Source organism: Acipenser ruthenus, chromosome 1 (assembly GCF_902713425.1).
Source record: "Acipenser ruthenus chromosome 1, fAciRut3.2 maternal haplotype, whole genome shotgun sequence".
Classification (NCBI taxonomy): domain Eukaryota; kingdom Metazoa; phylum Chordata; class Actinopteri; order Acipenseriformes; family Acipenseridae; genus Acipenser; species Acipenser ruthenus.
In genome coordinates, this window is record NC_081189.1 from 70,124,977 (window position 1) to 70,138,563 (window position 13,587).

Below are 13,587 nucleotides of genomic sequence, written 5' to 3' on the forward strand. Positions count from 1 at the left end.
CTACTATCATGTATTTTAAGACCAGAAATCGCTCAGAGTTTCAAAAATGTAAACTGTAAAAACACAAATAAAAAACAAGGGGCTTGCATACACTTTCTGTATTTTCTTCCTCCTCTCCTGCCAGTGAGAGTCTTCAAGCTCTTTCTTCTCCTTCACTATCTGAACCCACTCTTTCAGGTTGCTGCTCCGTCGTCTGTTGTAGACAGAGGATAACTGGTGTCTGTGTGCCTTCCAGGCTCTAATAGAAAATGCCAAAACTTTCATCAGTCCATCTCCAAAAATCAAATTCTTTATGGTGCGCTGACTTGACTGGGTTTACATAAGTATTGTATTTCTAGATGATATAAAATTAAATAAAAACACGAAAAGTGGAGTGGCTTAGATTTTATGAAGCAAGATGCAAGTTGGTGTTGAAAACAACCATAAAATTGTCTTTATTATACTTCATGGGAATTTGTTGATTTAACTGCCAAGTGGCTAATATCGTCTTGGAGTGAATTTCAGTTTTTAATTGACTCCAAGGGCTTTGTATGTTTCCATGGTACCATATTTAGCTACTGTATGAATTCTGAAGGAATTATGAAAGCAACTTATTTCCTTGCTAACATAAATTATTAAACATGGGAGGGGTAACAGGGTCAATAATATTTTACACTTTTTTGGAGAGCACATCTAACATTTAGTCAAAATGTATTTATTCACCTACAGTTTAGTTGTAATAACGTAAACAATATTGCAACCTAACTACCCATACCTTTGAAAACGGCATGCACTTTCTTTCTTTTCCCACTGTCGGTGGCTATTTTCAGACATGAACTTTAGAATATCCCTTCGAGAGGAAATACCTCTAAAGAGTGTTGGTATATTAATACTTGAAACTGCATTTTTGTGGAGCTGCAATGCTTTAGCTTCAAGATCCTAAAATAAAAAAAATAAACATCACTTGAGTGGGAAATTATCTTATTCAGTTATTATGCATAAGAAAACTTGCTTGCATGTTTGGAGACATAAATGCATTTGTATATACTGTATTACTTTTAATTACTGCCGCCCTCGAATTAACGCCTCACTCGGATATCAGATTTGTAATGTAATATTTAAATTTTTTCCCCTACCCCAGCTCAAATAAATGCAGCACATAATAAAGAAATGCATACAAAACACAGTATGGCAAAACATTACAAATAGAAACAAAATGAATTGAATAAACTTTAATAAAATGTATTTAAAAGAATACAATTACACCCTGGAGCATACCGGTATTTTACTGTAAGGTTTATGGAACCCAAAACAAAAAAAGGATACCGTAGGTACACGGCACTATGTACTGATACAGCAGCACTAAAATAAATATATATATATATTTATATATACTGTATATATATAGGAATTAGCAAGAAAAGTAATACATTTTAGTTGTAATGCAGGAGCTGTATGATTATTATTTAAGTTTCTTAAATGCATTTCTGTTTTGGTCGTATGCAAGGTATTTTGGCTAATAAGAGACGCTGCAGAATCCTGATCCAGACAGGAAGTTCGGAGAGTGGGGGGGGGTTGTATCCGCAGAAATAAACTTCAATATACACCTCCCTCAAATAAATACTGCAATAAAAAATTGCGCCTTTTGAAAACCATAGTACTTCTAATTCACGGGGCATTTTCTGAGGCTGTAAGGATAGAGCAGAGGAAGCAGAAACAAGCTTGTTAATGGGACGGAGGCGGACAAAGAGAGCCTGGACAGAAGGTGAGCCGATCGCATGGACTTAGAGGCGGGCTTGGAGGGGCCCAGACTTGAAGTTAGGATAGGAAGAGATCCCCGACCGATGAGCCGCTTTATGAAGGACTGGGCTTGGTCGAAGGCTGAAGCCTCGAAGATTTGAAAACACATAAAAAGGCTCTGACTCGGCAGAGGCGCCTCTCGGGGCGAAGGAAAGTCTGATGAATCAGGACCTGAAAGGAGAGATAGAAAAGGGTTCCCTGACTGATCTGGTGCTGCCCTCGGGTGAGGTTAAGAAAAGGTTAGTGTGAGATGATATGTGTATACCTGCTGATAAGTGGAGAGGAAAAACCCCTTTGCACTTAGGGGAAAACCTCTGGTGGACCCGGAGGACAGGTAGCCCCCACATTGGGCATGTTAACAATTTTTTGATGGGCTTCGGCTATGTCGGTAGATGATGAATGAATATATGAATCGCAATATATAAAAACACAATATTTTTTGATTGTGTGGATATTGATGTTGGCCTTGGCTGCAGAAGTGGCTGCTCCGATTCTAAATGAATGAGGGGTATTATTATTATTATTATTTGTTTATTTAGCAGACGCCTTTATCCAAGGCGACTTACAGAGACTAGGGTGTGTGAACTATGCATCAGCTGCAGAGTCACTTACAATTATGTCTCACCCGAAAAACGGAGCACAAGGAGGTTAAGTGACTTGCTCAGGGTCACACAATGAGTCAGTGGCGGAGGTGGGATTTGAACCGGGAACCTCCTAGTTACAAGCCCTTTACTTTAACCACTGGAGGGTATAGAATTGAGGAGGTATAGAATTGAGGAGGCAGGCCTGCTCAGGAAACAAGGGTAGCAAGATGAGAGGAGAACCAGTGGCGGGATATAATTGTGCGGGAGGAGTCCATGAACAGTAGGTCTGATGGAAGAAATGGTTTCATAGAGGCAATGTACTTTGAGGGGCATACTGGCGAGTCGATTTTTTTTAGAGTTGAATGAAATGCCCTTGGAGAAGCTGCTGAGGAAGCTCAGGGCCCTTTGCGCCCCATATTCTGGAAACAAGGGCAGAGAGGTGAGATGCCGACCATCCTATGTCTTAGTTAATACAGGATCAATCAGCGGTTTGCTACTATCATGTCTTCTTAGAATGGAAAAGGTGAACTCACATTCAGAGACTTGGGTTTCTCCTAATAGTGGAACTCCTTAACTCATAATCAAGACAGATTTCCAGTCTTGTACCACGTCTCTCACCATGTATTAATGCTATTTGAGAGGATGAGTGGACATACAACTAGACTGCTGAGGAAGTCAAGCGCCCCGTATTTATTTATTTATTTATTTTTATTTTATTAGATGGGGATTAGCATTAGCCTTGACTGTGGAAATGGCTGCCACGACCTGAGTATTGGAGGAAAGCTGGAGCGTTGGAAGCTCTAGAGGAGAGCAGTTGCAGATTTAAACAGTAAACTAAAGCAACTTTTGCATGCTGCAGTAGTGAGCAGATCTGAAGTGGGAGCCAAGATCTGCTGTAGTGAGGAGCGATTAACAGTAGAGGGCGGGGTCTGCTGAACAGTGCAGAGAACTGAGGAAGTAAATGAAGGAGTGCTGTCAGTAGTGTGCAGTGGTCTGCTGTAGAGAGCAGAGATCTACTGAATGCGGTAGATATTGATTTTTGAGTGTTAAGGCAGTTTAGATCGTGCCGCAGATGGGGCTGCCTTCAGGTAGAGATGAAGAATGCATAGATCTGAGGCAGCTGCAGAACCTGAGAGACTGGAGAGGCTGGAGACTTAATGGTTGCAGAAAAGACTAACGCTGGAGCTCCTGCAGCCAAATAGAGAAGCTGAATGATGAGAAGAATCACCGGTGCAGGTAGGAAAATAATTGATCATATCTTGGCAGCGCTGTGCAGAGAAATGACCTGCAGTGAGCGAGGCAACGAAGTTTAGATATTAGCTATGACGTTTAAGCTGAAGCACGAATGATGGAGTCTGAGCGTTTGCTACAAAGTGAAAACACTAGACAGGGGAAGGGCGTAAGATTGTGGCTTAAATAGACAGTTAGTGATGATAGACATTAATTAGGCAGCCTCAACTCCTGCCCCTTGAATCTTACATTTACTGCCACCCTTGAATAAGTACCACCCTTGAATAAGCGCTGCAGCTGTTTTTAGCAATTTAAAATAAACGCTGCGGCGTTAATTGAAAGTAATACGCTTCATACACACATGTGTACTGTACTCTCTAACACTCTGTGTCCCAAATCTATACTGGAACTATGTTGGAATGGAGTGTACAATATATATTGTGTGTAACTGGCGTGGATTTATGGGGTCCCACAATGATCTTCAAAAACATTTACCCTGAGCGGTCATGAATTTTGGGGTCATGATTTGCACTGTTTTCTCAATCAGACTGACACATCAGCAGCTCACCTATTGAGGGCTGAACAATACAGTACATTGGTAATGACTGGTTGGTTGTTCCTAAACCTTTGTACAGCATTTTCTTATGATATGCTGCTCTGTACATACTGTGGGTGTGGGTCATGATGATTACTAATTGTTGTATTTAAATATGTGGTGTGGAGGGATGGGGATCCTACAATATTTACTTTATTAACATTACATTTATTCTAGCATTCTGTTTAAATATTGTAACACTAATTAGAAAGCTCATGCATAACGGGCAGCAGTGTGGAGTAGTGGTTAGGGCTCTGGACTCTTGACCGGAGGACTCTTGAGCAAGGTACTTTACCTAGATTGCTCCAGTAAAAACCCAACTGTATAAATGGGTAATTGTATGTAAAAATAATGTGATATCTGTATAATGTGAAATAGTGTATAATGTGATATCTTGTAACAATTGTAAGTCGCCCTGGATAAGGGCGTCTGCTAAGAAATAAATAATAATAATATGGTATTCCTTTCAAAACAAAAAGCCACAGGGATATAAATATAAATACAGTTATAAATGCAAACAATATAAAAAATACCACATCTACTGCTTATAAAAAAAAACCCAACCGAAACAAAACTAAATTTGCACATTTCATAACATAGGTTACAAAAAAGATCTGTGGATGGGTGTGGTTAAGTTGGATAAAACAGCCCACAACCTTTGTTTTAGCTACAGAAAATATACAGTAATGGTACTTACTGGATCCTTTGGCTGAAAGTACATAGGGATTGGCCTTCCTGTCAATGGCCTCGTCTTCAGACCACAGTGGCTTCTTTCTTGGTGGAGCTCTGCTGCATTATATTTTGCAGGTCGACTACGTTTATCATTACAGAATGAACCAGTGCTGATCTGAGTGTTTGAATCCTGAGACATGTTTAGTTCAAGGTCCTCAACTTTACTTTCTGCACTGGAATATATTGTAATGCTTTCTTCCATATAGTTTGCACCAGCACATTGGCCAGCACTATGTATAACATTGCCCTCTTGTTCACAGGAGTGGCTATGGACCTCAAAAGGCTGATCTCTTTGAAGGATTTCCTCCACATACAAATAACGCCTTTTCTGTTTCCCTTTTAAGTCGACTGAAGAACCAGTGTCAATCGGTTCCCAAGCTACACTGTTGGCTTCTACCAACTCTGCTGATATGGAGGAAGTATTTTGCACCTGTAGGTATTTATAGTCATGCATAGGGGCTTCCTCTGTATTGTTTGGGTCTGTTTGGGGGTGTTCTGAGATGCCTGGGTGCTTTATGTTGTTATCACATTCAGTATTTGATGACAGCGACATAAGATCACTAGGTGAGCACCCAGTATCTTCAGCACTGTGAACCACTTGGCTGAAATCTCCTTCACTTAGTGCTGTTTTGGGTTTGCATTCCTGGGGACCTCGGTCTGAAGTATCATAAGTCACAGCACTGTGTTTAACTTCAGAACAGGTAGTTATCTCTGTTGTACCTGGATCGTCCTGAAGCATCTGCAATTCAGTTCTGCATTCCTTCGTGCTTTCCGATACATGATCGTCCTTCTTATGGAACTCTCCACAGTTATCCATCCTTCTTGCAAATACTTTTTCAACTTCAGCTTCATTGATATTGCTGAGCATGCTGCGGGAGGATATTAAAAAACTGTCCTTTCCCTCCATTACAGTTCTGAGGGGCTGCTGATCAGGGATGTCATACTGCTGTGTGGCTTTCAAATTCAAAGAGCTGAGTAAAACAAACAAACAAACAAACAAATAACTAAATCATGAAACCTAATTTAATTCCCCCCCCCCCCAAGAAACATTATTTCATGAAATTATTTTCTACTATTAACCCTGTGAGTATTACGAACGTACCAGTACGTTCTCTGCTCTCTGGTCCCCAGGGAGTACGAACGTATCTGTACGTTCTGCAACTTTAAACTTGAATTACTGAGCCTACAAAAGTTCTGATAACAAGATATTGGGTTATATTTTATCTAAAATAATATATATTACATTTCTTTAGTTTTGCATTGTGAGGCATATATTTGGGAAAAAATGCTGCAGGGTTCTGCTGAATGATTCGTAATTGCAACATCCTAAGCATGTCATTTTCCATAAACCCCTGCAGTCAAATTTGCTAACCTGCTGTGACTCCAGGCAGCCTCTCTGGTTGTTGCTAATTCTTTAATATGTATGAGCTCACTAGTGAAGCAGGACTGGCACGGATGATGTGGTTCTTGGACCACAATGCTTTGCAAACACCCAGGATTCAAACAGGACACCATTTTTATCGGTTTTCTGGGGGCGTTTTTCAAAAGAAGCTGTGAAACTTTTTGTAAAATTAAGTACTGAAAAAAACAGAAGGCTGTTTACAATCAAGAACTGTAATTACATTAAATTTGCCTGTGTTGCTGTTATCAGCATATCTGCATACAGATTCTAGCAGACCCACTGGACTAATTTGAACATCGCCTACCTTATCTCTTTCCAAATCAAAACTATAAACACCAAAGGTTATTAAAACAACCCCTGCATTTATCCTCAAAGGCATAAAGTGATGCCTAAAGCTACAGCTTACCTATGTTTCAATGCTCTATGTTGCTCTATGTTAATTAGATGCGTACATTGCTAACCTGCCCGTGCATCCAGTGGTCCCTAACTAATGGCAGCTTTAACAACCTATACATCATTTCTCATTCAGGACTTCCTAAGCAGAATCCTATAAAGATGGCTTGCTTTTATTTCTTGCTTTTTTCAAGCAGTTATTTAAAAAACTTTTAACAGCTTCCGAGGAGGACACTGATCATTTAAACAAATAACACAGAAAGAGGAAACCAGAACTAGAACTACAACATGTTTCAGTGTCTGCATTACTGTGCCCAGAAAACAGGATTAGTTCCCAAAAATCTGAAATGAAATAGCAGCTTTTCATAAGGAGAAAACTAGCTGATGATTGAATGAACGAGAATTCAATTTATTTTTAATTCACAACTAAATTTGTATCAAATTTAATTAAAAAAATAAATATATATTATGAAAAAATCTCTGAAGTTAGCACCCATTTTGGCTGTGGTAATGTGAAGGTAATTATAAAAAGGCAATAAACTGAAACCTTGCAGATGTTGTATTTTTCCCAGCAGCACTCATCAGTCTCTCACTCTCAGCAGTCTTCAAGGGCCCTTTTACCTGAAATGACACATAATTAACATTTAAAAACTGTACAAGAATACAGTTAATTAATGCAAGGTACTCTATTAGAATTAAGAGCTAGCATGATTTAAATGCAGCTCATACATTTATCTTCAACTAGTCATTGTAGGGAGTCTTAGTTTGTCGAGCACATCATTAAGTGCTTTGTTGCTAAAAAAGTACTGCACCTACCGTAGGGCTAACAGAATAATTCCACAGAACCCTGCCTAACATGATCCACTAAAACTTCATAGGCCTCACATTTCCCTATAAAAGACAAACACAATTTGATAAACATGTATTGGATTTTTCAATGATATTTTAATGAACTACATTTACATATCACTGCTTTTAAATATTTCAAAGCTACACTCAGCCGCATCGCTGCATTCTTCATTAAACGGCCACATAAAGGAACGTAGACACTGAAAACTATATAGGGACTTCTTGTCCCATATAACTGTTTTAACTGTGTGTCAAATGCCAACATCTTGGATTAAAATCCCACACTTCTAATCTTCTTTTTATATTTAAATGTTCATAAAAAATTACATTTTAAAACTGTTTAGTACATGCTCGCTTTGCTGTGTTTGGATCTGTGACTTTTGCTGCTATTATTACATTCCTCACTCATCACAAGCTCACTTGAAGCATCATTAAAATATGGCCCAAAACGACGTCAATAACACGGAAACATGGCAAATCAACAACCAACAATCAACAAAACTGGGAGGAACGTAAACTAAGTCTAACGGGTTACCATACAGTAAATTAACAAATGTGGTTAAAACTGAAATAAAAATAATAAAAAAAACTATTGTAAAAGAACTATTAATTCTCAATATCCCAAAACCTGGTGATCAAAAATATACTGTACTGAACCTGATACCTTAGCTCAGATGTCGCCAGAAGCCGTGCAGCTTTTAAGGACATAAAGACAAGGCTATACAAACAGGGTATTAAGTTTAGCTTGCTCTATCCAGCCAGGCTTCGTATTTTCTTTAAGGGTCGGAATTTGATCGTCACTTCACAGTACAGGAGGCTGAAGCTTTCTATAAAAGTGACATTCTCCCTTGCCTGGATGCCAGCAACACCTCCCCCCCAAGTTAAACACAGTTAAGTTGCGATATATTATGCTCCTTTTCCGTTTTGTTTTTGTAGACCATGCTGAACTTGTCAACAGGGTTTTAATTAAACCCTGGTTTCAGTGGCTAACATGCCTGGCTGTCTTTTTTTTTTTTTTCATTTCTTATATATTCTGTACAGATAACTATTTCAAACTGTTACTGTTTACACATACAGAGTGTTTTTATTTTGTATATTTATGTGTCTGTATGTTCATACTGTATACGTGTGTATGTTTGTATGTGCATATATATATATTTCTTTTTTTTTCTCTTCTCCCTTTTTTTCAACATGGGCACGGGCTAAACAATTATTTGCGTAGACTTGAGAGACTTTCAGTATTTTATTATGTTAATTAGTTTTCCATTTAAAAACATTACGCTGTAAGTAGGTTGAGTTGGACTGCTTAATACTGGCCGTGGTACCTGTACTGCTAGTGTCAAATAGTTTTTTGGTTTTTTTGGTGACAGCTGGATTGGGTCGCTACTGTCTTTGCTTACTTGCATATTTAAGTCTCTTTAATAGTATAACTATTTGTTTATTCAATCTTTTTTTAAAAATATTTATTTATTATTTTCCTCCAAAATTTTTCTTTTTTTGAAAATGTTTATTTTTTGGGTTGTAATCTTTCACTTCTGTGGGTTTTGGTATGTATAACACATGTGTGAACGGGCATTCACCTGATGAGTGGGTAATATCATCTCTTTCAATGCTCAAAAGAACAAACGTCGTAAGAAGAGACTGTCAGAGCTAACTGATCATATTCTTCAGCTGGATCAGCAGTATGCTGCTGCACCCACCTCTGATTTGTATAAGGAGTGACAGACTCTGATTTACTTGCTTCTCAAGGGGTAGAAAAACAACTACTCAGATCGCGCCATGTTTTGTATGAACATGGTGATAAAGCTAGCAAGCTTTTGGCTCACCAATTACCCCAATCCAGTGCTTCTCATTTGATTACTGAAATTTGAACACAGTCAGGCTCTGTTACAACTGAGCAAAAAACTATTAATGAGCAATTTAAATGATTTTATTCAAACTTGTATACTGAATCTGTTACGGATCATTCTTTAATTGATTCTTTCTTTCATAATCTCGACCTGCCTTCTATTAACCTCCAATCAAAAGCTAGAGGAGCCCTTTATAAAAAATGTTCAGCCCAACTCTCCCCATTTTTGATGTCTGTGTTCACTGAATCATTTAAGTCACAGTCTCTCGCCCCTACACTTTATCAAGCCTCAATATCCTTACTGTTAAGAATAAGGACACTCTCAAATAAATGCAGCTCGGATCACCCAGTTTCAATACTTAACGTAAATTTCAAGATTTTGGCCAAGGCTTTAGCTCGCAGGTGCAGCAATTATTCCTTCTATTGTTTCTTTACATCAGACAGGTTTCAACTTAAGATGTCTATTTAATAATTTATATACATCTTCTACTCACCCGGACCCTGAAGTACTTATTTCATTAGATGCTGAGAAGGCTTTTGACCACGTAGAATGGGACTTTGCTCTCTTTGCTACCCTTCAAAAATTGGGATTTGGTCAAAACTTTATTTCTTGGATAAAATTACTCTATACATCCTGTTGCCTCAGTTCGTACCAACAATATGAACTCGGGATACTTTTCTTTGCAGCGTGGAACCCGTCAGGGATACTTCCTATCCCCTCTATTATTTGCCACTGCAATTGAGCCCCTTGCTGCTTCCATTCACAGTAATCAGTGTGTTAGTGGGGTGGTCCGTGGAGGATTGGCGCAAAAGGTATCTTTGTATGCTGATGATCTCCTTATTTATCTCACCCTTCTACATCCCGTCCTCATGTTCTGTCTACCCTGGATCAATTTGGTAAATTTTCTGGATACAAACTCAACTTACATAAAAGTTAATTATTACCAGTCAATCCTGCGGCAGCACGTTGTCAATTTGTGATTTAAAATTACTTATGCTAAATTTACATATCTAGGAATTTCGATAACAATGTCCTATGTAGATCTCTTTAAATCTAATTTCACCCCCTTACTGGAACATACTAAACACGATTTTACCCACTGGTCCAATTTGCCTCTCGCTTGCTGTCCGCATTAATTCAGTTAAAACGAATGTGCTACCTAAATTCTTATCCAGTGTATTCCTATTTTTATTCCTAAATCTTTTTTCAAGATGCTGGATAGACTAATCTCATCTTTTATATGGAATAAGAAAAACCTGCGTATTCACAGGTCCTTCCTTCAAAGGCCTAAACAGTTGGGAGGATTGGCCTTGCCCAACTTTCAATTTTATTATTGGTCAGCTAATATTCGTTGTATCACATACTGGCTCCACCATCATCTACAGCAGACAGGGTCTGCCTGTCTACTGATTGAAGCTGCCTCCTGTCAGCCTACATCTTTACCAGCATTGATATGTTCCTCACTGTCTCTTTCCTTCACACAGTTTAGTTCTAATCCTATAGTAAAACATTCCCTTAAGATTTGGGCCCAATTTAGACTGAATTTTGGTTTTCAATCTCAATCAATGTTCTCTCCCATTACTTTGAATCATAATTTTGTACCCTCTTTGAATGATATTTCCTTCCAAGCATGGCATGGTAAGGGTCTAAAATTTGTGAAAGATCTGTATATTCATGATAATGTTGCGTCTTTCTCAAAAATCTAATATTCCAACGTAACAGGGGTGAGATCTGTGCTGACTCTTCTAGTGCGTTCATAGTGCTGCAGAAAGATATCCGCCTGTCAGTCATGGCAGTGACACAGAGAGGTGGGAGAGAGGGTGTGTTGGCTTTCCCTCTCTCTGAGTGGCTGTTTACCTGTGGGTATTTCTGTGGACCTGTCTACCATTGCTGGTATTCAGACCACGGACAACAGCGCCCTCTGCAGGCTAAAATAAATCACTTGGAAAAAATAAAAATAAATAAATAAATAAAACTGGGCACCTGTGCGGTGTTGTCAACTCTTCTATCTCCCGTGTCAGTGAATACCCACACCCTTCCACATCCAAATACACTTCTTTCGCTACTTGCAGATTCGACACTTTGTGCGTAGTAAGGTGGACTCACCCCAATTTACCCGATGAATCCCCCATCAATTCTCTACTTAAACTTAATCCTCAATGTAGGGGTATGATTTCTAAAATTTATAATTCCATTTTTTCCTTACATTGTCCTTCAATAACTACTATAAGGGCTGCCTGGCAGAAGGACCTTGGCTTTAAATTTACATTTGGAACTCTATTTTAAGAGTACACTCCTGTTCTATTTGTGCACGTCACACTCTGATTCAATTCAAAATCCTTCATCACATCCACAAGTCCACAACTAAATAGGGAAACATTTATCCTAATATTGATCCTACATGTGATAGATGTAAGCAGGCTCCAGCCTCATTGATCCATATGTTTTGGACCTGTCCCAGGCTAGCTGCATTTTGGAACTTTGTCTTTGAGACCTCCCAAAATTTTTATTTGCCCATTGACCCAATACCACTTATAGTGATATTTGGTGTTGCACCTGATGGGCTTCCTTTGTCCAAACTCCAATCCAGCACCCTGGCTTTCGCATCTCTTTTGGCCCGCTGCCTTATTTTGATGAATTGGAGGCAAGCTGTCCCACCCTCTCATGTTCAGTGGATTAGAGACATCATGCAATTCCTCAAACTTGAAAAAATCAGATTTACTCTTAAGGGATCTAGTATTAAATTCTATACTGCATGACAGGCCTTTCTCTCATATTTTGACACCTTACAACTTACAGCCCCCACTCCCTAACTCCTATTATTGTTGACTGCACTTTCTCGCAATAGTCTGAGCCCAACTCTTTTCCTTTATTTATTTATTTTTTCTTCTTTCCTCTCTCTATAGGGTCCTGTATTTAATGCAGGTACTTGTGTTAATATACTGTATGCTGTACACTTGTAGGTAATGCTAATAAGATGATTTAGCTTATACATTTATTTATTTATTTACTTATTTTATAGCTTATACATTTATTTATTTATTTACTTATTTGATTCTTTCTTTCATAATCTCGACCTGCCCTCTATTAACCTCCAATCAAAAGCTAGAGGAGCCCTTTTCTATTGAGGAAATAACAGTAATGCAGTAATTTTCAATGACTTTTTTTCTCACTGTTTCTGTATTATATGTTATTTTATTTTCTATTTTTTTTTACATCTGAAAGCAGAAAATTAATAAAAAAAGAATTGAAAATAAATAAATAAATAGGGCAGCGTGTTCTTTTAGTGCCAGAATACAGAAGCGTTTGGAAAGCTATTGTTAAGTGCCTAAATAAATGTGGATTGCTTATTTATCTTGTTGATTCCTTTCTTATAAAACTCAAAAACTGTTGGTACATACACAACAAATTCAGTAATAGCGCCTGAACTGTGTGAGCTGAAAACTCTTACTGTGACCTGTTTTAATAGAAGTTGTCCAGATGTCCTCATGAGTCTTTTCATATTTGAAACACAAAGGCAGATTTACAACTTGTGCTGCTTGTGAACAGCTTAATAAATCATGTTGCAGACTGTCTAATACAAATGCATAACTGCCTCACAGCCTGATTAAGGTTACATCCCTTTGCATAAAGTATATTAATTCAATAGATGTCAGGAACTGTATTATTTAAAAAAAAAGATGACTGTGTACATACCTGCAAGCAGCATCAAACGTGAAGAAAGAGCTACTTACGCATAAGAAATGTATCCTACATTATGTATTTTAGGGAAAAAGCACAACTATCTTCTCTGCATAGGGCAGGTGAAGAGACAGTAAAAAGCTATACAAATCCCAATAAAAATGGTCAGTTACCATCTGTTAAAACATGTTTGACAAAGAATGAATGCGACAAAGAGATACCTCAGGCTGTCGAGTAAAAATGGCTGTGGAGTGCAGGTAACTACATGTTCTTGTTGCATAATTTAATAGAATGAATGAATGTTTTATAATAAAGAACAGTACTAGCTTTTTTTCTTAAACCTATAGTTAACTGCTGATTTTTTTCAAAAGTTCCTTGTGGAATACTTACCATTAGTTGTTGCAATATATTTCTTATTAAAATGTATTTTAAAAAACACTTTTTCCCCCTTCCAAATGGAATCAAGGTGTACTATAAAGGTTTTCCTCGCAT

At 38.1% G+C, this 13,587-nt stretch overlaps 1 protein-coding gene across 1 annotated transcript in view; it reads right to left on the reverse strand.

The window, feature by feature from the left end:
* The window catches only part of LOC117420609 (uncharacterized), a 52,543-nt gene extending 39,288 nt beyond the window's left edge, over window positions 1-13,255 (reverse strand). The window contains exons 1-5 of the mRNA XM_034034100.3: window positions 13,111-13,255; window positions 7,263-7,336; window positions 4,886-5,891; window positions 755-918; window positions 92-238 (exon numbers count right to left, since the gene is read on the reverse strand). Of these exons, the coding sequence (XP_033889991.3) occupies window positions 92-238; window positions 755-918; window positions 4,886-5,891; window positions 7,263-7,297 (1,352 nt within the window). The 5' untranslated portion in view covers window positions 7,298-7,336; window positions 13,111-13,255. The remainder of the gene's footprint in view (window positions 1-91; window positions 239-754; window positions 919-4,885; window positions 5,892-7,262; window positions 7,337-13,110) is intronic.
* Between the last annotated feature and the right edge of the window lie 332 nt (window positions 13,256-13,587).